The following is a 25,841-nucleotide window of genomic DNA, read 5'->3' on the forward strand; positions in this document are numbered from 1 at the left end:
CAAATAGTTTATTAATAAAATGCTCCCCCCCCCCATCACTAAGAATAACGTGCAAAATTCCAAAACACAGAAATATAACCCCTCTGGAGGAACTTCATGACCACTGATCCTTGATTAGTTAGTGCTGCAATGGCCTCAACCCACTTAGAAACATATTCCACATCAACTAAAATATATTGGTTCCCATTAGAAGATGGAAATGGTCTAATGAAATTAATACCCCAAACGTCAAATAATTCAACAATTAAAATACTTTGTTGGGGCATCTTATTCCTTTTGGATTGGTTGTCGACCTTTGACACTTGTCACAAGCCTTGCACCAATTATTTGCATCTTTAAAAAGTGTACGCCAAAATAAACCAGTTTGCAAAATTTTCTCCGCTGTCATTTTCTGCCCAAAATGTCCCCACATGCAAAATGATGAGCAAACTTTAAAACACTTTCCTATTCAGCCTCAGGAATACACCTGCAAATAATATGGTCGGGGTAGTACTTGTATAAGTACAGTACATCCCATAAATAATGCTTTATATAAGATAAAACCCTCTTTTCTGCTGAAACGAAAAATCTAGATGCTCCACACCCTTAGCCAAATAATTAACAATATCAGCAAACCAATGTGTATGAATTTGGATAGCAAATAGTTGTTCATCTAGAAAACTTTCACTAATGGTAGGGAATCTTCTTATGTAGCTATCAGAATAATAATCTGGATAAATGGTCAGTCACCACATTTTCACCACCCTTTTTGTCTTTAATTTCTAAGTCAAATTCTTGAAGTCAAAGAACCCAACGAATCAACCTAGGCTTTGCATCCTTCTTAAACAACAAATATTTAAGAGCAGCATGATCAGTATAAACAATTACCTTAGCCCCAACCAAATAAGACCAAAACTTTTCTAACTTAAGCACAACTGCCAATAATTCATTCTCTGTGGCTGCATAGTTGAGCTGTGCATCATTGAGAGTACAACTTGCATAATAAATGACATGGAGAAGCTCATCTTTATGTTGCCCTAAAATTGCCACAACGGCATAATCTGAAGCATCACACATTAATTCAAATGGTAAACCCCAATCTGGTGCAACAATGATGGGTACCAAAGTTAGGAGTGATCTCAACTATAAATGCTTCTAAACAAGCCTCATCGAAATTAAACGATGCATCTTTAGCCAACAAATTACACAGAGGTCGGCTAATTTTGGAGAAATCCTTGATGAACCGGCTGTAAAATCGTGCATGTCCCAAGAATGATTTGACACCTTTTACTAATGTATGGGGTGGCAGCTTTGCAATAATATCAATCTTGGCTTTATCAACATCAATGCCTTTGTTAGAAATCAAATGACATAAAACAATGCTCTGTTTCACCATAAAATGATACTTTTCCCAATTTTGCACTAAATTTGTCTCTTGACATCTCTCAAGAACTAATGATAAATTCTGTAAGCATTAATCAATTGAATCCCCAAACACAGAAAAATCATCCATAAAAACTTTGACAATATTTTCGACCAAGCCAGAAAAAATACGCATTATACAACACTGAAAAGTGGCTGGTGCATTGCATAACCCAAATGGTATCCTCCGATAAGCAAACGTCTCGAATGGGCATGTAAAAGTTGTCTTCTCTTGGCCATTTGGTGCAATTGGAATTAGATTGTACCTAGAATAACCATATAAGAAACAATAGAAAGCCCTACCAGCCAATCTTTCTAACATTTGGTCAGTAAACGGTAATGGGAAGTGATATTTTCTTGTAGTTGCATTTGGTTTCCTGTAATCCACACACATACGCCAGCCTGTAGTTAAACGTATAGGAACAAGCTCATTGTTGTCATTTTTAATCACTGTAATTCTAAAACGTTTAGGCATAACATGCGTAGGACTCACCCATTGACTATCTAAAATATGATAAATTATATCAGCATCCAGTATTTTCATAACTTATGTTCTGACAACCTTTATAATTGGATTAAGGCAGTGTTGAGCATATATTGTTGGCTTCATGTCTTATTCCATTAAAATTTTGTGCATGCAAAGTGCTGGGCTAATACCCTTGATGTCGGCTATTGCCTATCCCAATGCATCTTGATATTTTCTCAAAACACGAAGCAATTTATCTTCTTCTGTCGAACTTTAATCTGCTGCAACAATAACTGCCTATGTTTCTACAGTCCCTAACTAGCAAAGGCTTTAGCTCCAATTTTGGTGGCAGCTGTCTAGACTGTCTAAGGGGTTGTTTAGGCTCCCCTAAGCTTTCATAAACAGTTCTCCACCTGGGCAACTGTGTTGGCAAACTATTAAATACATAAATGTACTCAAGAACCCTTTATCTTCAGAATCTGACCTAATTTTCCCTTGTAAAACATGCAACAACTGATATGAACTTGAATTAGCATGAAAACTGCCTTGAACCACACTGTTTAACACATCAATGCACGTACACTCTTACTGTTCAGCAGGACGTTTGGATGCCTCAAACAAATTAAATACAACAGATTGATCTTGAACTCATACAGTTAGTGTTCCGGCTTCCACGTCAATTAGAGTCGTAGATGTTGCCATGAACGATCTTCCCAAAATTATGGGCATTTTTAAGTCTTCATCCATGTCTAAAACCACGAAATCTGCCGGTAAATAAAGATTATCAACTTTAATAATTATATTTTTAATAATGCCACTAGGATAAGTCACTGAACGATCAACTAGCTGAAGAATACTTGATGTAGGCTTTAAATCTCCTTGTCCCAATCATTAGAAAACAGAAAATGACATTAAATTAACACTGGCACTTAAATCAATTAAAGCATTTTTAAAATCAAAATTTCCAATAGTACATGAAATATTAAAACTCCCTAGATATTTTTTCTTAGGTGACAGTTTGGGTAACAAAACTACGCTGCACTGTTCTGTCAAAACAACATTGTCCAAATCTACAAGTTTCTTTTTGCTGCTACAAACCTCTTTAAAAAATTTAGCATAAGATGAAATTTTCTTGATTACATCCAGCAATGGAATGTTGATTTGAACCTTAGATAATGTTTGCATAAAATCCTTAAGTTGCCGATCTTTTGCCTTATGAATTAAACGTTCAAGATACAATAATGGAGGGTCATAAACACGCTCAGAAACCTGTTTAGGGACAGTTTCAGCATCTGCCAAATTCTGTTTTATTGCAGAATTTGCAGGTTATGCTGTTGTTTCTGTATTTATTGCAGAAATTTTCATTGCAGGCTGATCTTTTTTAGTATAATTTTCACAATTGTCATAACTTTTTCCACACCGTAAAGTCCGAACAACATTGCAGTCTTCACGTCCTCTTAGATTAGGCATTCTTTGAATAGGAAATTTGCCTTTTTCTCTGTTTGAAATATATGCAGCTAACTGTCTAAATGGTTGCTCCAAACTTTTAATTGATGCTTCCACATTTTAAAATCTTTGATTGCTGCCATCTATAAATGATTGAGTTGTTGTTGCCAATTTAGCAAGTTGATCATCCAAAGATGGTTTGGATGGTACAAAAGGTTTTTGTGTTTGCTGGAATGGTTTTGCATGATTCTGATTGTCACCCAATTTGAAATTAGGATGATCCTTCCATCCTAGATTGTAATGAGTTGCATATGCATCATTTCTAGGCCTTTGATAGTTGTTCATCATATTAACATGTTGCTCAACAAGGTCCGTGTAAGATTCTTTATGTGGGTATCACATTATGTCGTGCGTAGCCATGCTGCAAATAATGTAAATTGTTGCTGCAGATGGTTGCTGCTGTGTAGAATTTGCAATTTGTTGTAAAAGAGTGTCAAAATTTGCATCAATTTTCTTTTCCATTTTTTCCATTTGTGCAGACATGTTAAGAGAACTTGTTGATAACTCAAAAATACCCTTTTTCTACGAATGTTCTGATGCCCACTGTTGAGATTTTGTAGCCATCATATCAAATAATTCAAATGCCTCTGTTGCAGATTTATTTGACAACGATCCTCTAGTTGAGGCATTAACATGGTTAAGCTCATCAAAGAAAGTATTTATTTGTGTGTCTGAATCAATATTAGCATGTGGATGTACATCTCTGTATATCTCACCCATGCTTCTTGAAACTCTTCGTTCGGCTTTTGAGTGAATGTCATAATCTCCCGCCTGTAATTCAATTTCTTGGATGCTGGAAAGTAAATTTGTATGTAATTGTTGCCAAGTGGTAATGCTATTAGCTGGTAGAGTGAATAACCAATTTTTCGTCTTATCCTTCAAAGTAAAGGGAAAAAAAACGTAACTTTATAGCCTCAGCAGAAAAACCCCTGATCAAAATATTTTTGCAATATGAATGTTTGTGTCTTCATTAGGCAGCCCACGAAATGTTGGTAAAATTTCAAGCTTGTGGTGCTTGATCTTGAATGCGTCTCCCTCTTCTTGGGCAAGATAGACAATACATTTAGGAACATTGTTTGCACTGACAGCCAACGAATATCTGAGTGGTCTGCCTGCTTGAAGTAACGCTAATGCCATTGTAACCTCTTTGTCCACAAAATTAGCAAATAAATTATGCAGAAAAGTATCTTGCATTGAACAGTCCCACGCCAAATTAGTTTCTCTTCATTGTTGTCGCATTGTGCGTTCTAGTTCTGGATCAAACTGAGCAATATGGGCAGTTTCTGATATGGTCTGGACCATAAATTTTGTAGAATCTGCAATCAAACGAAAATAGTAAAATAATCCGAATTAAAATATTGTTTTTTATTTGTGCGAAAAATAATTAATTAGGGAAGGTCTAAACAAAAATTATCTAAAATAATCCCCAGCTGCGGCGTCAATTTCTTGATGGGATTTTTACCGTCTACGAAAAGAAGATTAAAATCACACAAAACACTTGCAAGAATACAAGATTATTGTAGTATAGATGTTCATGCAAGGTCGTTCTCCTCAAGGACTATTTTAATAATTTATGTAAAAACAATTCCTAATTAACTAATAATTAAAATTTGAGAAAAGAGATTTTGACTATGGGTAATATTAAAAACGAATTTTAATTAACAACTAATAATAAATTTCCCCAAAACTAATACAATAAAAGAAAAGAGTTTTAAATATCAATTTATAAAAGCACTAGGGTTCCACCACCACCTAACAAATCTATGAATTTTTACCAATTACTTATGATCTACACATGCCACTTTGAATGTTAGGTTTTCCTAATATATATTCTACTTGGAACATCCAACATAGAACGTATTTCTAACATACAATCCGTCCGGATGTTCAGATCAAATATGAACACGAGAGACTCATTATGCTTTATGAAAACCCTTTGAAAAACCATACAACCTTAAAACATGGTGTTCATCTTAAGTAAAATTACAATTATTAATCACTAGAAACCATCGTTAATTTCAGGGAACCTTCCGACCAAAATTGCAACAAATTACTTTTCTAAAGATCTTAATGATGATCAGGTATTAAGAGAATTAGATAGTTTAAAATAGTGATCAATAATTCAAAGCATGCATGCAATCAATCATAAACAATTAAATAAAAATTACATATTCATGCTAAGGTTCAAGGCTTCACCCTAGCAAAATAAATTAGTTATACATATTCATAATTAAAATTATAGAAAATATTATTATGAAGAAAAAGAACGAAAACACATTAAAGTAGAAAATCTAAAAGCCTTTGAAAACCCTAGCAATTCTTCCAAAGTTGCATAAAAGAAAGCGTAAAACAAAATAGGATTGACTAAAACCGTTTAAATCCCATCCAAAAAGCCACACAATCCCAAATAACTAGGTCCTTTATTCCAACTAGGAAACTAATAATAATAATAATAAAATATCTTAAAAAATAAAGTTTTAATTAAGTTAGGAGAATCTTGTCCAGCCACGTTTTAGCCTCAAATATCCTCCAAATCCGGCCCATAATAGCTTGTTTTGAAGATCAAGACGTTCTAAACAATCTCCAGAAGGCCACGAACCCATCCGAGGTCTTCATGGACTCACAAAAACGCAATTCAAGCCCAAAACGTCACTATTCCAGCACCTCGCATCACTCATTTATTTTATTACCAGAAAATAACCTCTTGGTGGAAAAATCTGATATTTTGACATGATCAAGCCAAGTGACTCACGAACGTCTTCCAACTGAAATTTCTCCAAAATTCGTCAATTTGACCATGTTTTGCTCTATAGGAAGTCAAAAATCTTATATTGAAAATACAATTTAAATTATCAAATTTCTTCCAAAATAATAACTAAAATATACTAAGAATAAGGTTAAATATATAATATAAAATCTACTCATCAACTGCGACAGTGGCACACTTGTTCTCACCACTTGAGCCTCTCCTTGGCACTGAGGCCAGGTTCGATCAACTAGGACCGAACCTTACTTGATGGCTCATCGCCATTTTTTAAAAAGCATCATAATATCTCAGCGATCGTCGTCTCAATCTTCCGACGATTAGCGATGGATTTCAGTTATCGAGGGACGAGTTTGAACTCGTCAGATTTGAGGATACCAGTATTTTTACATACTAATCTCTCGAAAATCCGTTGTAAATCATGATGTTGTGGTAGTTAAAATGAATAATATTTCGAAGTGTTAAAAAAACTGAATTTACAATGTCTTTTAACATCACACAGATAAAACTTTGAACATAACGACACTTACAACTCCGGAGCGTATGAGAAAAGCCAAAAATAACAAGATGAAAATTGATCATTTTAGCAATCGGAAACTGTAAATTGACCGATAACAGGGGGGCGGGATGAAGCATCATTTCGGGGACAAAAAAGTTCAAAGAGGGATGTTTTCATATATACCGGAGACGAACATGTATCGGAGCATAAAAAATAGTCTACATATAAGTCAATTGATATCTTAAAGACGTTAAGAATCCCACCACATGTCCAGTGTAGAGTTGGAGTGAAGGCAACGTTGGAACAAAGCTTAAGAACATAAAAAGTATTAGCATTTATAGACACACACATTATTTAGACACACAACCACGCCTTAGTCTTTGGTATCAAGATTCAAGACATACAAGATGTACTGAAAGCAAGCAAAGCAGCATACACACTCGGGTTAGTACCGGAAGATTTCAATACCACAAACTATTTACTTGTTTAGGAGTGGTCTGCCTCCATATGATTCAGACTGAAGGCGCCTTCCATATTCTTATGCACTTCAGCTTTAAACTTCTCTTCTTTGCTCCCCCTTTTCACCTTCAGAAGCATGTTAAACTTTGCATGCTCTTCTATCACCTGCTGCCCACAGTTTAATCATATACACAAATCAATACATTAATCCCGTCGATCCCAACGATGATGTCAAACAGACCTCAAAACAGAGAAGAATGAACAAATCGACTTGTATACCGCATTATACAAAACAATTTGAAGTTGAAAGCAAAATTGACAAGAAAACAATGTGTTTATTTTGTTTTAATCTTCTGAATTACCTAAAGGTTAAATCCAAATTTCCTATTCCAATTCTCTAAAATACATTTAAATAGAATTTCCTTACTCAATTCTCCACAACCAAATCCTGGTCCCATTACACAACTACTCGCATTTGAAAGAGATTTTTTAAAGTGTGCCCGAAACACGAGCACATAGGCCAAGCGGAGGGACACTTTGAAAAAAATATCCATCCACTTGTATAATAACATCTGGCATGCCGTCCCATTTTCCGAGCACACTGAAAAACCTCTCCACATTTAAATGAACTTGAACACCCATTCCAACAAAAACCAAATACTACCCCCCCCCCCCCAAATCCTCAATTCTCCAAAATGCAAAAAAATTGACTTTCATACTCTGATTCAGCACAAACCAACCCCCAAATACCCAATTCTTCGAAATCCCTTTCAGACACAACAAAAAACTATACACAATACCCAATTCTCAAATTCATTTAGTTGGATTTGAATACCCAATTCAACACAAACAAATACTAACCCCCAATACTACAGAGTGGAAAATCAAAAGAAGGAAATGAAAAGGCACAAACCTCAGCCTTGGCGTGAACAACTTCTAGAAGCTCATAAGGCAACAAGGAATTAGACTTCTGCTGGAGGGACTTAACAGCGTGGTTAGCCGCATCCTGCACCTGCGGGTCATGCGGCGGCACAGATTGCCACCCAGGAGGATGCCCACCTTGCTTGGCACCAAGATCGGAAGAGGTAACGGATGGTGTCTCCTCCTCATCAGCCTGCTTGAACTCCTGCTCTTCTTTGAAGCCCATCCAAGGCTTCACCCACACCTTCGCTTCGTACAGCTTCTTCTTGCCGGCCTCGATCGCCTCGATCGTCAGATGGTGCAGAGTTCCGGCAACCACCTGCTCTTTCGCCTTCACAACCCTCACAAATTCAAGCAGGGCATTCTGAACCATAATAATTTAATTAATCAATCAATAAATTAATCGAAATTGTAGCATAATTAGGTAAAGGAAAAGGTCAGGAGGGTAAACTATGTACCTCCTTGTTATTGTGCTCTTGGACGGCGAAGCGAGCGAGGTCTTCAACTTCGGCGCTGTTCTGGGCGCCGCGGGATTCTTGGATTCCGCCGACTGTGTCCATTTTCCGGTGTTGGGAACTGTGGCCGCAGCCAATTCGGGTTGATTTTTGTGCGGTGGTGGAAGGGAAAGCGAGGAGGAGGAGGAGGAGGAAGAAGGGAGCAATTAATAGAGAGAGGTAAGATTCCGATTTCATCTGGCCTTTTTGGGTTTGGGGATTTTTTCGACGGTTTCTCCGCAAATTCGGATATTTTTCTTACGGTCATCAGCTTTTTATGATACGTTTCAAACACGTGTCGATTCTGCACCATCTTTGCTTACTCTGTAAGCTTTCGAAATGGGATCGGGATTCGGGATTCGGGATTCTCTCTAGTGAGGAGATTAAGCACATCGGATCATTCAAATTTTACCCAACGACTACAAATAAGGGTTCTTTAAAAGTTATAATAATTGTAATCGTTAGTTAAAATTTTATGGTCTGATGAGCTTGGATAGGAGCATCTTCTCCCTTAGCTCAGGAGAGGATTATGATCCCTCTTCGTATCCTTTTGTGAGAGGACGGAGGATCCTCTCTTCTACGAGGATCCTAAAGATCAACTTATATTACATATTCATTATATCATGCGATTAACTTTCGTTAAATACTGTTTTTTTCAATTTTAAATAAAAAAAATTAAAATAATTTCGGACGGTAGAATAACTAATGAACGAATATGCTAAACAGATGAGATAGGATGAACCCAGCCCTTAACATGTTGCTAGATGTTGTCTCCAGCAAGAAACAAGAAAATGCAAGAACCGGCCCAGGCCCATTTGGGCGTTGGCCCAATTTGGCAGTTGTCCTCCTCTTTGTCGAAAAGCTATTTCAATTTGGTAAATTTTATTTAAACCTATTTAACTTTTATTTATATCCAACTTACTATTTACACTCATATTATTTTTAATTAAACTATCAGTATATCTTTAAACTCAAATTTACTACCTAAACTACCCTCACAAACCCAATTTAATATGTAAATTTATCTTTTACACGCATATGAAAAATAAAAAACCAAAAATTCAAATCAATCTCTTCTCTGACGTTATCTCCTTCCAATAGTTACTTTTGATGAAGTCTCCATCATCCTCTACATCGTTGTTCTCTCAACTTAGTTCGTATTTGTCAAGACTTGATAGTATTGGTCAATTTTCTCATTAGATTTGTTGAAGGGAATCCTTGAATTGCTGCTTAATCAATCGTTTCACTGCAATAGCCAGTTTCTAATATAATTGCAGCACCATGCATGTTCTTATTTGACATATCCTGGGTAGAATTTAAAGACTTAAGTTGTTAAAGATGATTTTGAAATTAGGCTCACGTGCATCATATGTGCTGCAACAAGTTTATGTTCCCACGTTTACAATTTGAGCTTGCATTAAACTTTATTAAGATTTTTATATGTTTCTTCCCTCAAATCTATCCATTTTTTAAGGGGTTGAATATGATGGGTCTGCATGCACGCCACACCCCTCCGCTCTTCCTCTGTACAGAAAAGGAAGAAAAAATTCCTTCCTTTTCTCGTCAACACCCTCGGTTTCCATTTCGGTGGGGTATCAGAGAAGGGGTAGTTGGCTTAAGTATATATTGTCGATAGTTCAAAATTATTATCCATCCATACAAAAGGGCTTGTTTTTCACTATGAAAGTGTCTTATGATTTTTGTTGTAATAGAACGTAAGAGAATGACACGTGATGGTGATGATTATGTTTGATTATTGTATTAAGTGTTTGCTACACCCCACCCCATTTTAAAGAATATAGTTTTGGACTTTTAGTTTAAAAAATGGTTTTTGAGTCTTAAATGGTGTGCCCAAGGGGCCCATTCTTGATTTTTGTCCCCCATCCCCTATCCCGCTCTCCTCTCTTTCTTTTCTCTTTTCTGTGAGCTTTCTCACTCACCCTCTCACAACTCTCTCCTTCCCTCCCCGAGTATCATTGCACACACACACCCGCGTACACCCAAACCCGCACCACCTTCGCGACGTCATTGACATCACCACCTCATCTCCGTGCTACTCTCTCTCTCTCCCTTCGTCTAGGTGGAGCTCAGAAGAACTCCGGTGAGGTTCCTCATTTTCCTAACTTGGTAAGTCTTAGAAACACCCCGAAAGGTTTATCTTTTCGTGCCCATAGCTCATTTATGACCACGTGGGTGTTTTTGGACGTCAAACCATGAAGAAACCAACTTGGAGGAAACCTCTCCCAGTTCCCCCACGAGGACCATAAGTTGCAGGACTTGTTCAGCTATTTTCCTGCCATTTCAGGCAACGAGATATGTATATTTCGATCCCTTACTTTCCGGGCTTCAATTTGGTATATTGAATTGGTTGAGTTTTAACCTCCATCGGAGCTTGGGAATTCTCCAGCCGAAGTCTGGCTTTCCTCTTCCTTGAGGTCTCACGACCACCAAACCCAGGCCCTTTGGGCTGTGCCAAACCCAGGGCTTAGGCCCGTTTAAACCCAAACCCTTTATTTTAAATTGTTTTTATTTTATTTATTAAACCAAGGCTTTTGGGCCTTATCTTAAACCCTAAACCCTTTCGAATTAGGCCCTCGGGCCGTGTCGGTCTGGGCCCGAGCCCAGAGATCTCTTAACCCAATCCTAAAACCCCTAAGCCTTACCCACCTATTTATCTAAATCCTAAAACCCAAATTCTAAACCCTTTTTCCTATTTCCCCTAAACCTATTTCCCATAAACTCAAAACCCCTAAGTCCAACCCTAGACCCTAAAGCCCTAAACCTAAACCCTAACCCTAAACCAGCCGACCAGGTTTGACCAAACCAATTGACCTGTTGACTTTGACCCGTTGACTTTGACTTTGACTTTGACCGGTCAACGATCAACGTTGACTTTATGATTGACTTTTCGGGATTTCGTTCGGGACCCCTACTAAGCAAATTTCGACGTCTTGGATCTATTTTTGGAGTCCATTTTCCCAAATTCAATCGTTTGAGTAGAGTTTGACTAAATGTACCATCTATGTGATTAGGGGCAATTATAGTGGCATTTCCATCTTCGCTAGCAACACGACTTTTCGACGGCGAAGTACTGTGCGTGGACCCCTTTATAAAAATGCATGTTTTAATAGTAGAAATGCATATATGAAAAGCATGGTTTAAGGATTATGTTTTATGAAATGTTTTGTGAGATAACATGCTTATTGAGGCTAGATTGAATTACTACTATTTTTCCTATAACCTGTGTTCTTATAAAATATCTGATGGATGAGGATATGATATTTAGAACATGTTTAGAACACCTCTTTATACTATAGATGATGGATGACTTTATACTATGAAGTTGCTTTTCAATATAGATATGTTCAATGGTTTTGTACTTACCTAGTGGTCATTTCTGCTACGGGACGTAGGGATAAATTCCGGTCCGTCCCGGGCGACGGTTTGGTGTTGACATAGGGTTTGTAGTGTGTTTCCTTTGGCTATTTAGCACAGGGACGGGAGCTGACATAGGGTCTGGAGTGTATTTTCCTCTGACTGTCTACTTAGAGACGGAGAGTCGGCATGGGGCCTGGGGGTTATTGGACATTCACTAGTGATTATTATATATACAAGTTATGATTTGAGACATTGCACAATATGTTAGGTTTCAGAAAACCTATGTTTATCATTATATATGTGTTTTCATAAAACTTGGGGGTTAGTACATTGATAACTGTTTTACTATACATATATATATCAAATTGGTCCACTCATATTTATTTTGCGCCCCCTTTAGGACTTAGAATTGAGGCATACAATCCCGACGTCTAGGCACTTCCGCATCAGCATCTTCGAGTTCTCTCGATGTAGGACCCATTCTTTTATACATTCAATTTTATATTATTTTCTTTAGTGTTTTAGTTAGTTGTATGCTCTGAACACGTTCCTTAAATGCATATTCTTTATTCTTTTATATTTATAAGCCTTATTTATTCCTTATTCTCAACTTTTGCATTCAATATATGGCTTTCGTCGCCTTCGGATGTCAGCTGCACGTGCCTATCCTGATATTTGGGAAATATCGAGATCGGGACGTGTTAGTGTTTGTTTATAATCTTATTTTTATTATTAGTTTCATTTTGTATTTTATGATAATTATGGAATAAGGTAATAAAGTAATTTTACATTTATAATTTAAGTTGAATGTAATTAAATGTTGAGAGATGTTACATGGTTGAAATAAAATTTCTCTTTCAATTTTCCTTCCGTCCCAATTTTCCCAGAAAAAGAAAGAGAGAGAACGGAAAAAGAGGGTCAGAGACTCAGAGACAAAGAAAAGAGAAAACACACTCGCTGAAAGTGAGAGAGGAGATAAATGATGACGTACGCAGCCACAGCTTCAAGCCCGCTGTGTTCTTCACAAACCCAAGTGCCCATTTCGCTGATTGTGAAGGGCACTGTCCTCAACAGCAATGGTATTATCAATTGCCATCGGAGAAGCAATGGCGTCTGTGTGATTAAGGCCATGAAAAGCTCGTCTCCCCCACGACTGACCTTTTCTAGCAATTGGGATTTTCCCTCAGCTACTACTTCAGCTCCAAGGCTGCCCAGATTCGAAGAGCTCGATACCACCAACATGCTTCTCCGTCAAAGAATCATCTTTCTGGGTTCTCAGGTTCTCTTTCTCTCTTAATTTGGGTTTTCTTGCTTCAGCATCGAATATAGTCGACATGGGTTTTGCTGCTACTTGTGAAATTTGGACTCTTTACTGTTTGTTGAAAGTTAAGTAGTTCAAAATTTGGTGGGATTACTCTGTGTGTGTGTGTTTGTGTTTCTTATTTACAAAAGGACTAAACTTGAAAGTTAGAAGTTAGTCATTTGAAGGGATTACTGTGTGTTTGTTTGTGTTTCCTAATTACTAGAAGACTTAACGTATGATTAGGAACGGTTGCTTTATTTATTTTTCTCTTCATTTTCTGCCGGTGGGCAGGTAGATGACATGACAGCGGATTTGATCATAAGCCAACTTCTATTTCTAGATGCCGAGGACCCGAAAAAGGACATTAAATTGTTTATCAATTCGCCCGGTGGTTCTGTTAGGGTGCGTTTGGTACGTGGGACGGGACGGGACGGAACGGGACGAGGCGTTCCGTCTCGCGTTTGGTGCGCCAAAAATGGGTGGAACGGGCTGTTCCACGGGACAGATTTTGGGTGTTTTTGCGTTCCACCTCTCCCCCTGGAACGGGTTTGTTCCACGTTTGTGGAACACAATGTTTTACCATTTTAAGACAAATATACCCCATGTCTTTTTCAAAAATTACACCTTCGTTCCGTCCCGTTCCGTCCCGTCCCGTCCCGTCTGCGTACCAAACGCACCCTTACTGCTGGTATGATTTAAATACATTCGGCATGTTGGATCCTGGCATCTCTCCTCAATTATAGCTTTCTGGTTCTTATATTGTTGTGCGGAAGCGGCATTTGACTGTAAGTGAATAGTAAGTGAAAAAGTAAAACAGAACCGAATAAAAAACAACACCAACAAGAACACCAAGATTTATACTGGTTCGGCAATGCCTACATCCAGTTTGGAGACGACGGAGTATTCCACTATAATCAATGAGAACATACAATAGTGTTTATCACTCAATTTCCCAAAGACCCAAATAACCCCAAGCTCTCACACTTACAATAGGAAGAGAAAACCAAAAATACAAAGCAAGACAATTTGAGAAAATTCTTCTCTATGCCAAATGGCTTCTTGCTATTTTTCTCTCTTCCTTGTTCTTCTCTACTTCTCCATGCTTATGGGTTGCACCTTGCTCTCCTTTTATAGCCAAAGAAAAGCTTCTCAAAGACATCAATGGCCAAAGGCCTACCATCAAGTCAAAAGGAGTTAGGCACAAATTAGGCACAAATCTTGTTTGCCTCCCATTACCACAAAGTAGCCCAAAGATTTAGACTTTGACCACATGTTTGAGTCAATAATCAACATATATATCCTTGATATTTGAGATAAAAAAAACATACAAATGAACGACATATTTTTATTACATAATTAGGTAAATCGATTTTCAATTATAATATAACTTGAAGCACTGGCAAATTAAATAGTAAATGAGGAGAACGGCATCATGAAGCGATGCTTTGGTATCAAGTACAAAGGATTGCATGCATATACTGCATTATATTTGCAACATATTGGATGAGGAAATGTTAAAAGGAGAGTACTGGAAGGGTATACAGCCACTAATGTAAAGCAAGTAATATATTAGTTTGAATATACCCAAATAGTGCGAACAGTAAGCTTTGATGTATATTTTACTTAATTGTAGTTGTTGATCAATTCAATTATTATCTTGGATTGGGCTTTACTATGTGTGATGGCTTGGCTGTGACCATGTGTTGTATCTCATCTCTTTTATCTGCTCAAAGCTTTTCTTCCCGTAAAAATTTGAAGAGAAAAAAAAATGAAAGAGAGTTCAGAAGTAGCGATTGCTGTCTGAATGATTATTGATTTTTGTTAAGACCTATGGAATCACTAAACTTTCAGAATGAAGACATTAAGTGATTGCATTATGTTCCTTTGATTTTAGAGTTTTCTACAAGAAATTGTTTAGATTTCCTTTTCCTATTCCACTAGCAAAAGTATATTATTTTTTTTCCCTACTCGAAATGTGTTTCAATTGTTTCTCCTAAGTTTTCTGCCATATATGGTGCCTTAAGAGTAAAAGCTAATGTATATATCTGCGTGCCCTTTGAAGATAAATTTTGACTCTGTGATTAGATCATCCATTCGTTTTTATTTAATTTTTTGTTTCCTCTACTCTGTATATGAGAGCGTAGTTAAAACAATAATTGTAACTTTGATTTCTCTTGAAACGCAACAATAACAACTTCATAAATACAAGTAGGGTAGACCTATGTTGTTTATTTATTAAATTTGTCTATTTCCAATTATGTATAAATCTGAGCTATTGCTTGTTTCATAAGTTTTCTTAGCTATTTCAATTGAGGAAGTTCCAGGGTGTGTGTGCATGGTCATTGATTTTGCAAATTGGGCAATCTATGAGAACTTCTATAACTTTTTCAATGCTCTGGGTCTGTTTTATGTAGAAACCATGAAAACTTTTATAACTTTTTCAATACTCATTTTGAATAACTGTGTGCATGGTATATGTCATGTAGTCCTGGAGCCAGAAATTATGTTAAGGAGGGTCAGTCTTAAGTGACTATATAATTATGATAAATTGATCTTATAAATAAAAATTACTTGAGAAATTATCATAAGTATCAACTTATTTAGCATAAAAAATATTCCAAGTTTCCAACCATGGCGGAAAGCAATCATGCCTCTGCACCTTCGTGTGAATTCGAACAAAAGTAATTGGATATGAGTAAGAGGACATGAAATTAAATACCTTTTATTTGATTAAGAGGCAAAAAATGAAATTGTGAAATTTAAGTGTTGGACCCTCAACTATGAACAAATTACATTTGTGAGGAGTTGAACTATAAATATAAAAGCCAGGCTACATCAATATAGCACATAAAAATACAAAATTTCCAAATTGTGAGAAGGGTCATATGACCCTCCTAGGCTTTAACTGGCACCACCAGTGATGTGATGGATAATCTTTAGTTTCTACAAAAACACTTAAACAGCACTGATCATGGACGGTGGATAGTTTGTGCAATGGAATCGATATATTGGTATTATGGTTTAGAACTTTTTAAATCCAATTCTTCAGTGTAAACCACCACTTGACAAGCTTTCGAAATCTATAGTTGTCTGAAGTACACAGTAGAAAAGATTTATGTAGGTGAGCAAGGTGTAGTAGCATTCGGTTTGGTTGGAAATAAGCTAAATTTTGTTTATCAAGTTATAAAAAGATGATAGTAAAACAAGAGCTTGATATGCTAAGGAAATACAAAGAAAACCAAAGATGATTAGCTTGGGATAGAGTGAGTCTGTTCCTCCAAAGGCATCTTCTATACTCTTATAAAAAACCAATGCGAAGAAGATTAGCATAATGGACAAAGACAATTAGCTAGGGGAACTAGACTGGCAACAATGAATTAAAAAGGAAACAACTCAAGAAACCAACAAGTACTAGTATGGGGAGAGACACTCTTAAGTTGATTAGTGTGAGGGACAAAGAAGATATGTCTGGTTTGATGTTTGGGTCCTTTTGGTAACACTGAACAAAATTGGAGTGATATGTTTGCCATTGGGTTTTGTTTTGAGTCCACAAGGTTCTTTAATATAAAAGTCCAACTCTTTATCAAGTGTTATGGATTTTGAAATTTGAATGACATAGAGGGTGGGAAATTTTTGCGGGAAGGGAAAGAGTAGGGCAGAGTGCTAACTGGGTAATGTCAATGAAAAGATTGAATGAGGTTTGTTGAAAACAAATATAAGTAATTGAATTTTTTTCAATCTATTTCTGCTTTTGGGAAGCAAAATAGCTGTTTTCCCGCTTAGCCAAGCCCTCCTTTGTTATTGTCATACAACTTCAGTTGGATTGAGTATATTTTCTTTTTAAAGTTCTCTTCCTTTTTCTTTTGTATTCTTACCAACCTGCCCCTCCATGTAGGAATGGGAATATATGACGCAATGAAATTGTGCAAGGCAGATGTTTCAACTGTTTGCCTGGGGCTTGCTGCTTCTATGGGGGCCTTTCTTCTTGCTGCTGGCACAAAGGGAAAGAGATTCTGCATGCCCAATGCAAGAGTGATGATCCATCAACCCCTTGGAACTGCCGGGGGAAAAGTACGTGCTTGTTTTCTGCTAATTGTTGTGGATGTCCATATAAAATTTCTTAAGGTGTTTTTAGTATTGTTTGTTTACCACAGTGTTTTCATTGTTTTTGTAAACATGTTTGTTCACTGATACCAATATCTTTATCCTTGGTTCCATTGCATGTATTTATATTGATGCTGTCGTGTCTTTCTATTAGTAAGTTATAGATTACCATTTATTGTGTATCATGTAGTTACAAACTTTGTTCCCCCAAGCCTGTCTGTCTCTGGTTTGAGGCATGGCATATTGACGCTGTCCTCTGTTTCTGTTACTAAGTTATAGACGGCCATTATTGTTTTTATATTTACAAACTTAGCTCACCTTTGCCTGATAGTCTCTGGGTAGTCAAGCATTTTCTTTCAGAACATAATTGCGACAATTTGACTTTTGGAAGAATCTAAGTTATCTTTTGATTATAAATTTGACTTATATATATTTCAGTTTATATGGTAATGGAGGATTACCATTTTTGAGTTACTCAATTTTGATGAACTGTAAAGGATAAATCAAATTAAATTAAAATCTCTCAAGGAGGAGTCAAACAACAAATGCCCTTCCAACTAGATCCCAGAGAAAGATCACTCCAAGATTCTGGCAACTAGCTATTCTCCACTTTCTAGAATTTCCACAATCCATGCCTTCTACATGGTTGGCATTTCTCATGCTGTTGGTGGCTTTGGTATAGTTTTTAGTAATGTATCATTTGACTAATAAAGTTCTCGTGCTTGAGAATAAGCTATCATTTGTCCCTAAACAAGCTCTCTCAGGTTCTGCAGTTCAGGAGGTCACGTCCTTAATACATGACCTTTTGTTAGATTGTTTTGAGCGTCTGGAATTGTGAGTGGTGAGCCCTCACCTTACAATTTTTGCAATCACACACAGTGATCCAGAACTTTGACTTTGGCAGCCTTGTGGTATTGTGATCACTACCGTCATTATTATCATTTATAAGTAAAATAAGTTGGTTGACTTTCCTCTGCCAAAGAAAAGTCTACAGTGAAGTCATTTAAGGCGATCAACTTCATAAGAAGGTGGAATGATGCAGATATGTTCTTAGATTTGTACCTCACCAGTTCAATTTTTTCAGCCTTGGTGCAACAGAAAGGTTGCTCCTTTGTGACCAGGCTAGAACACATACATATCCTTCTATTATCCATTTCTACCTGGCTAGGCTAGAACACATACATATCGACTGAATTTGATAAATATTTCTTTTTGTTTACAAGGCTGATGCATTTGTTGGTGATTCATGATTTTATCCCTTAACTTTTACTTGTGAATTCAGGCAACAGAAATGGGTATTCGAATTAGAGAAATGGTGTACCACAAGATTAAATTGAACAAAATATTCTCAAGAATCACAGGGAAGCCTTTGGAGCAGGTCAGCCTTCAAATAAGGAAGAATCTTCCATGGTAAATATTCTGTGAGAGTCACTATCCCACTATCCCATTTTTAATTTCTTTTTGTTGGTGCAGATTGAAGAGGACACAGACCGTGATAATTTCATGAATCCTTGGGAAGCTAGGGATTATGGATTGATTGATGTCGTTATCGATGATGGAAAACCAGGCTTAGTTGCACCCATTGGAGATTTCACACCTCCACCAAGAACACGAGTCTGGGATCAGTGGAAAGTTGAAGGGAGCAAGAAATTGAGAAAGAACTTGCCCTCAGAACAAAGGATTTCTGACACTGAAAGAGGGGCCGATAGGGAAAAGGAAGCACCCGCTGCTATATGAGGCATTGTGGTAGACTGATCTTGTGCGTTTTTACCTGTGGTTTATTTTGATTATTTTGTACTCCTCACCTCATAATCTTGTAAATCATTTGTCCAAATAGTGAAAGTAGATTATTCAAGATCTGCTCGGAGATTATTCCCCGTCGGAAAGCGTACATTTAAATGTTCAACAGAATTTGCTTCTCCGCTCTTTATCTTTTCGATAGCATATACTCCTCGTTTGTGGTGGGGAGTTTTGGCCAGAGTTGTAGATGTTTTGGCTATGTTCTTTCAGTACTTGCTGGCTAAAACCCTCCAACTACAGGAATAGGGATGTGTTTGGCTCATGGGAGGGCCATGCAGTAGTTTGACACACGTTTTCCTTTAAAAACATACCAAACCAACGATATTCCGATATCTGGCTCTTGAATGGCACCCCCAGCTACAGAGCTATCAACGTTGGAAATGAGTGTTCGGGCAAAGCAAAAGGCCAACCTAGCACCGTAGTATGCAACCATATCGCTTTGAGTTTACAGAACAAATTACAGTTTGACAAGCGGATGAATTTTTCTTTATCTCTCTTTTGGTTGAATTCTTTTTAAGTGACTTTAGTGTATGAGTCAGCTATTTGTTGTTAAGTAGTTGTGAGGAGCCGAGCAATAAGGAGCCAAAAGTTCGGCCTCCTGAACTTTACCAACAAGAAGATTGATAGCAAGACCTTTCATGCAACACCAAGACCAAGTTGCACTTGTGCTGCCATATGTGATAACTCAAACGAACCTACAGGATGACAATGCCCGTTCTTCGATCCAACTTACATGGTTGATTACTTTGGAATTTGGGCTTTGAGCTAAAACCTAAAAAATATAATGTGAGCAACGTGAGGTAACTAACTGGTACAATAAGAAATTATACACTTTACATTAGTAACTTGACAAACCTTTGTTTCGATACGAAAACCAAATAACAGCGTTAGGATAAACAAGATTCTAACGCTCCTAATTTAACGTTCGGCACTCCTTTTTTAAGTGTCGATATATAGTGAAATATTCGGTTGCAGGTTACTAATAAGAGTGCTAGAATTGCTACCCTAAAAAATTCTCTCATTAAGTCTTACTTTACATGAATTGTTATTGACATCTCATAAAGGTTGATCACTTGTTCCAAAATTGAAAATTCACAATAGAAAATTTGCGTACGAAAAAGAGCAAAATAACTTTTTCAGAGTGCAAATAACAATAGACGAAAAGAAAAAAAAGTTCAAATTTGCTTGAGTTGTTAAAATTCTCCCCCATCAATCACATTCTCTTCATTGGGCCTTTTTCTTTCATGGTCCAGGCCCGGATCCATTTAAATAATGGACGCCAAAAGAAAAAGAAAAAAGTTAAAAAAAAAGAAAAAAAGGCTGTATATCAAAATAAAGGCACTGTTCTTGGCGCCAAAACATCCGATAAATGCGCAGTTCCGTTTTCGAAAAAAACATTTCCCTCTCTCGCATTCATACCTCACAATTAATCACATTCCAATTTCGTCAAACAAACCCAGAAAACGGTGTCGTAATCGTAACGCCACCACAGTTCTCTCTCTTTCTCTCTCTCTCTCTCTCTCTCTCTAGGGTGTTGCTCGTCCCCTTTCTCCTCCAATTCTCAGGTGCTGCTACTACTCGAATCTTGAAAACGACGCCGCTTCTATCCTAACGTTTCGTCACTCGCCATGACCACGAAGCCCTCGTCCGTCTCTCCCTCCCGCACCACCTGCGCTTCTCTCCTCCGCGAATTGCAGGTTCCATTTCTCTTTCTCTCTCTTTCTCTCTCTCTCTCTCTCTCTCTCTCTCTCTCTCTCTCTCTCTCTTTTTCTCTCTCTTTTTCCAGGTGAATTTCGGTATTTTCGGCGGCGGAAGACGAAAGGGTTTAATTGGGATCTTTCGGATTTTGATTTTTTTCAGATAATTTGGGATGAAATTGGGGAGAGTGACGATCAGAGGGACAAGATGCTTCTGCAGCTTGAGCAAGAGTGTCTCGATATTTACCGGAAGAAGGTGGAAATGACCAGGAAGCACAGTGCCGAATTGCACCAGTACTTAGCGGACAGCAAAGCCCAGATCAAGGCCCTTGCTTTGGCCCTTGGAGAAGTTGACTCCTTTTCTTGCGGAAGAGGGACCCTCAAAGATCAATTGTCTGCCCTTAAACCTGTTCTGGACGAATTAACCTTGAAGAAGGAGAAAATGGTCAAGGAGTTTTCAGCAGTTCTGTCCCAGATTGCAAGGATTTCGGCTGAAATAGCCGGGACTGGCATGTCTGTGAATGTGGATGATCCAGGACTTGACGAGCGCGATTTGAGTGTGAAGAGGTTGCGGGAGCTTCAGTCGCAACTTGAGGAGCTTCAAAGAGAGAAGGTACTACTTGGGATTCTGCTTTTGGCTCACCGATAGTCTTCAATTTAATTCGGGTTCTGAATTTCTCTTGTGTTTGCAATTGGGTTTTTCTGGATCCTTTTTGCAGGTTTTGCGTCTAGAGAGAGTAAGTGCTAATGTAAACATCATCCGTGAACTCTCGGTTGTAATGTCAATTGATTTCTGTAAGACAATCAACAAAGTTCACCCAAGCTTGACGGATCAGTCCTCTGCTCAGTCCAAGAGCATCAGTAATGATACTCTTGCCAGATTGACGACTTTGACTGATTCATTAAAGCAGGAGAAACAACAAAGACTGCAAAAGGTAACTCAATATTGATCTCTTTTCTTTGTCACTAACTATTTGATACATAAGGTGACCTACATGAATTGGCAATGTATTATTACTTTTTTGAATTAGTCTGTAAAACTCCGCACTTTAATTTCCCAGTACTTCCACGGAAGTTAACTCTGTTACACTTCCAATTTTTTCGAAATTCTTCTTACTCAATTGGTATATGTTTTGTTGTAGCTGCAATATCTTGGGAGCAAACTGATAGAGCTATGGAAGCTGATTGAGACACCAATTGATGAACAGAAAAGATTTGACCATGTTACGAGCACAATTTCTTCCTCAGTTGATGAACAGAAAAGATTTGACCATGTTACGAGCCTTTCCCTAGATGTCATTGAACAGGTGCTAATTATCATCTCCAGTTTATCTTAGAATTTCTCGCATAAATAACGTTGTGCTGTAATTTTAATGACTAACTGGAAATTCACTGTTTCTAGACTGAGGTTGAAGTTGAGAGGTTGAATGTTTTGAAAGCCAGCAAGATGAAGGAGTTGGTATTCAAGAGGCAAAGTGAGCTGGAAGAAATTTACAGAGGGGTCCACATGGATGTTGATAGTGATTCAGCTAGAGAGATCCTCAGCAGTCTCATAGATTCTGGTCTTAACAACCTTCTATAATCTTGGTCCCTTGTTTATAGCTCTAAAATAAACTTTTCAATTATGATGGTGAAATATGATTGCATATGGATTTACAGGTAGTGTTGGTTTGTCTGAACTGCTTTCAAGCATGGATGATCAGATTCTAAAGGCCAAAGAGCAAGCCCTAAGCAGGAAGGATATTTTGGACAAGGTAGAGAAGTGCAAGTTTGCATCTGAGGAGGAAAAGTGGCTTGATGAGTATGAAAAGGTAAAAGTATAAAAATAACAGTTTACATTTTGTTCAGAACTATTATTTTCAACGGTCTATATAGCCTGTTGGTCAAGTGACTAAACGAGTAAAGACTAAGAGTGATCATATTTGGTATTTTGGGTTAATCATATGCATAGACTACATAGAGTGGGATGGAAGAGAAATTACCTGTAGATTTGTGATGGCTTGAGGGTTGAAGTGGAGATTTGGTTTTAGAGAATCATCTGGTCAACAATACCGATAAGGTTGGAAAACTATAGAATAGAATTTCTTGAGCTATAATTTTTTAGTACATCTATTGTGTATCTAAGAAACATGTTGGTGGAATAGGTTTAGACAAGTTGTGAACGGATGAGAAGCGATTCCATTTATTTAGAAGTTAAGAAAAAAATAACAAAGTTTCAACTAAGCTAACATGTTATTGTGGCTAATGATATGATTCGTGTTAAACAAGCAATTGTTAAGGGAAGCCTGAAAATGAGTAGTGTAGTAGTAGTAGTAATGATGAAGGGCATTCCACATTGAAGAGGTAACAAACATGGTCTTAGAAAGGTTCAATACATCGACAATTTTGCTTGGGGCTATTTAAGTCCCTGATCATGTTTGACTTCCTTTATAGCATATTGGAGCTTATTCAGGAAGAAATAAGAAATTTTCTTTATGTTGAATTTTCTATTCTTTTTTCTTTCAGGATGAAAATCGCTACAGCGCAGGAAGAGGAGCACACAAAAATTTAAAGCGTGCTGAGAAAGCCCGGATTCTGGCTGGAAAAATACCATGTGAGCACTTAATCGTGTTTTAGAGCAGTTTGGATCTCGTATAATAATACTTGTTAGACAAATGTGTTTTCACTTTTATCGGTGTACTTTGTTCTCTATGCCCTGAAGATGCTTATCTGACCTTATTTTTTTTACATAATTTTATTGGCCTACTTAGGGTCTTGGTTCATATATAAGAAGTAATGAATACTTTGACTTCCTAATGACTCACTCCAGAATTTTGGTATTACTGTTAATTTGTAGCATAACCGCATTTGAATTTGTTTGAAAGTATTTTTTGTATAATTTCTTTGGCATTTTTTTGTATCCTTCTGTATTTTTATTTCTATACTTAAGGTGCATTGTTTATTTATCTGTTCAGTTGACTTGATAATCATCTAGTTTGTGCATAGAATTCATGGTGAGTATACTTGTTCGTTTAAAAAAAAAAAAAAACTCACTTTTATGACCTGCGGAGAAGCAAAATTAAGGAAAAGAATTCATGCTTGCTTGTATTCACAAATTATCATTCACTGTGAGGTGAAAAATGTGTAGCTGTTTTTCACTCCAGCGATCTTGTTCTTCTCGACTGAAAACCTTGGTTCATATCTCTTGAAATTTCTACACTTTGAAGAAACAAAGCATACTTCTCAGACCTGGTTTTGTGGGGAAGCAACCAACTAGACACTCTTTATTCTGTTCTCCTAAATTTCCAGAAAGAAGAGAAATTTTGTGCTACTTGCAACTCCAAGTTTGAGAGCGGGATCTATTTGGGTTTGAGTGAAGTTAATTGTTGCTAAAACTGGATCTGAAAGTCACTTTTGTTTGTTTGAGGCTTCGAGCATAAAATATTTAAAGAGGCACTTTTGTATGGTTATGGAACTACAATTTCATGAAACTGAAATTATATTGAAATGAAGTTCAATGTGCCTGCAGTGCCTGGTTCTCTTTCTGTGTTTATTACATGTAGTCTTGTTTGTGATTATTGGAAGTTTATTTATTGACAACAAATACTTCTTTTACTAGCTATCATCGAAAATTTGACTGCCAAAGTTAAAGCCTGGGAGATTGAGAAAGGAATCCCCTTCTTATATGACAAGGTAATCAAATATGGTTTATTAGATGTTTTTGTTTTTAGAAGTTCTATGTTATCTTAATCTGCTGTGCTTAGTCCAACAACTAGATGAATTTCAGGTTCCTCTGTTACATACGTTGGAGGAGTACACTGCACAACGACAGGAGAGAGAGGAGGAGAAGCGTAAATCTCGGGTATGCCTGGACTTGCTACTTTTACTCCACCATTAGCTAATATGCTGATGAAACACCTTGCCATCCAGACTTTCATTATTTCTGCAATGCAAATAATGTCCACTGCCCATCTTCTGATCCTATAGTTTAATCTGTTGCATAAAATGCTAAATGTACCGTAATTGCTACTGGGAAAGTAGATATAATCTCATTTTTCTGCGTCAATTTGGCGACTTTAGTCTCTTCATATCTGTGTTTCTGTCATGACTCCTGGATATGATCGATCATCTTGATAACAATTCATCTATTGCCAACTCTGTACCTAATTGCTATGCATGCTATCGCTATTTATCACCATTCATTCCGCAAATGCATTGTTTCTGCTGCTCTAATGGATTGTGCGAAACATGTCAATCGAAATTAGGAGAAAAAGCTAATAACGATTTGGCCTATGGTTAATTTTTACAGGAGCAAAAACGGCTTCAAGAACAACATAATGCAGAACAGGAGGCAATCTTTGGTTCAAGGCCTTCTACAAAGAAGCCATTGGGACAGAGCACAAGTGCTAACACCATGGTTGGCACACCAATCAATCGCCGCACACCTTTAGGCCGTCATGGAGTCTCAGCTGGAAAGGAACGCAAGGAAGGCGGAAGGGCGCATAACGTAACGCCCATTAACTACGTTGCTCTTCCCAAGGATGATTCAGTATCTCGGAGAAACTGAAGAGCACATATCTTGCTTTTTAATAGCTTGTAAATGATTTTTTCTTTTCTTCCATTCGCTACATGTCGACAATGTCATCGAAAGGATCTTGAATAATAGTGTCATTGTTCTTACTACTAGGTTTTGTGGCTTGATTTACATCTCAACAGATCGGACGAGATTGACTACAATACTTACATGTATTAAATACAATCACCATCTAACGGTCAAATATAATTTATATGAATATGTGTTTAATATAATCACCATCTGACTGTCGAGATGTTAATTGTATCAAATACATGATTGTAGCCAAATCTCACATGTGACATACCAAAGGAAATTAACAAAATATAGAGATGGTAATTTGAGATTAAATGCTAGCATAATGTGGAGGCAAAGTTTAAACATCAAACCAAATGCACAACCTAATTATTTGAGTGATATTCTAATCTATTCTAAACTATGATTAGGAAGTGTTTGGACTTAAATACAAGAAGGGTAGCACGTACATTTCTCTACCT

The 25,841-nt window shown here is 37.2% G+C and overlaps 3 protein-coding genes across 4 annotated transcripts; 2 read left to right on the forward strand and 1 right to left on the reverse strand.

Moving 5' to 3' along the window:
• Positions 1-6,946: 6,946 nt before the first annotated feature.
• LOC126629627 (cysteine proteinase inhibitor 6-like) lies at positions 6,947-8,784 on the reverse strand. Of its 2 annotated transcripts, none has more exons than XM_050299713.1 (3): positions 8,475-8,784; positions 8,009-8,380; positions 6,947-7,263 (listed from the first exon to the last, which is right to left on the reverse strand). In XM_050299713.1, exons 1-3 carry the CDS (start codon positions 8,706-8,708, stop codon positions 7,123-7,125), a joined length of 747 nt encoding a protein of 248 aa, XP_050155670.1. In that variant the 5' UTR covers positions 8,709-8,784; the 3' UTR covers positions 6,947-7,122. The 2 variants fall into 2 exon arrangements, with proteins under 2 accessions (XP_050155670.1, XP_050155671.1); XM_050299714.1 differs by having other exon boundaries at positions 6,947-7,260; positions 8,475-8,780.
• Positions 8,785-12,737: 3,953 nt separating this feature from the next.
• LOC126629626 (ATP-dependent Clp protease proteolytic subunit 3, chloroplastic-like) lies at positions 12,738-19,206 on the forward strand. Its single transcript, XM_050299712.1, has 5 exons — positions 12,738-13,167; positions 13,483-13,597; positions 17,087-17,262; positions 18,578-18,673; positions 18,769-19,206. Exons 1-5 carry the CDS (start codon positions 12,868-12,870, stop codon positions 19,030-19,032), a joined length of 951 nt encoding a protein of 316 aa, XP_050155669.1. The 5' UTR covers positions 12,738-12,867; the 3' UTR covers positions 19,033-19,206.
• A 1,242-nt stretch (positions 19,207-20,448) lies between these two features.
• LOC126629630 (65-kDa microtubule-associated protein 5) lies at positions 20,449-25,457 on the forward strand. The gene is made up of 10 exons (XM_050299715.1): positions 20,449-20,792; positions 20,956-21,405; positions 21,512-21,727; positions 21,935-22,099; positions 22,195-22,354; positions 22,452-22,603; positions 23,298-23,385; positions 24,391-24,464; positions 24,559-24,633; positions 25,081-25,457. The coding sequence occupies exons 1-10, from the start codon at positions 20,724-20,726 to the stop codon at positions 25,336-25,338; spliced, it is 1,707 nt and encodes a 568-aa protein (XP_050155672.1). The 5' UTR covers positions 20,449-20,723; the 3' UTR covers positions 25,339-25,457.
• The last annotated feature ends 384 nt before the right edge of the window (positions 25,458-25,841 follow it).

Source organism: Malus sylvestris, chromosome 7, assembly GCF_916048215.2.
Source record: "Malus sylvestris chromosome 7, drMalSylv7.2, whole genome shotgun sequence".
Taxonomy (NCBI): Eukaryota; Viridiplantae; Streptophyta; class Magnoliopsida; order Rosales; family Rosaceae; genus Malus; species Malus sylvestris.

Excerpts from the sequence above, each read along its gene's own strand:
- LOC126629630 (XM_050299715.1), top strand. The coding sequence starts at position 20,724 with ATGACCACGAAGCCCTCGTCCGTCTCTCCCTCCCGCACCACCTGCGCT. Across the intron at positions 22,100-22,194 it reads CCCTAGATGTCATTGAACAG|ACTGAGGTTGAAGTTGAGAG; the intron begins GTGCTAATTATC and ends CACTGTTTCTAG. Across the intron at positions 24,465-24,558 it reads TCCCCTTCTTATATGACAAG|GTTCCTCTGTTACATACGTT; the intron begins GTAATCAAATAT and ends GATGAATTTCAG.
- LOC126629627 (XM_050299713.1), bottom strand. The coding sequence starts at position 8,708 with ATGAAATCGGAATCTTACCTCTCTCTATTAATTGCTCCCTTCTTCCTC. Across the intron at positions 8,381-8,474 it reads AAGAGCACAATAACAAGGAG|AATGCCCTGCTTGAATTTGT; the intron begins GTACATAGTTTA and ends ATTATGGTTCAG. Across the intron at positions 7,264-8,008 it reads TTGTTCACGCCAAGGCTGAG|CAGGTGATAGAAGAGCATGC; the intron begins GTTTGTGCCTTT and ends AACTGTGGGCAG.
- LOC126629626 (XM_050299712.1), top strand. The coding sequence starts at position 12,868 with ATGATGACGTACGCAGCCACAGCTTCAAGCCCGCTGTGTTCTTCACAA. Across the intron at positions 13,598-17,086 it reads CGGTGGTTCTGTTAGGGTGC|GAATGGGAATATATGACGCA; the intron begins GTTTGGTACGTG and ends CCCTCCATGTAG. Across the intron at positions 17,263-18,577 it reads TTGGAACTGCCGGGGGAAAA|GCAACAGAAATGGGTATTCG; the intron begins GTACGTGCTTGT and ends TTGTGAATTCAG.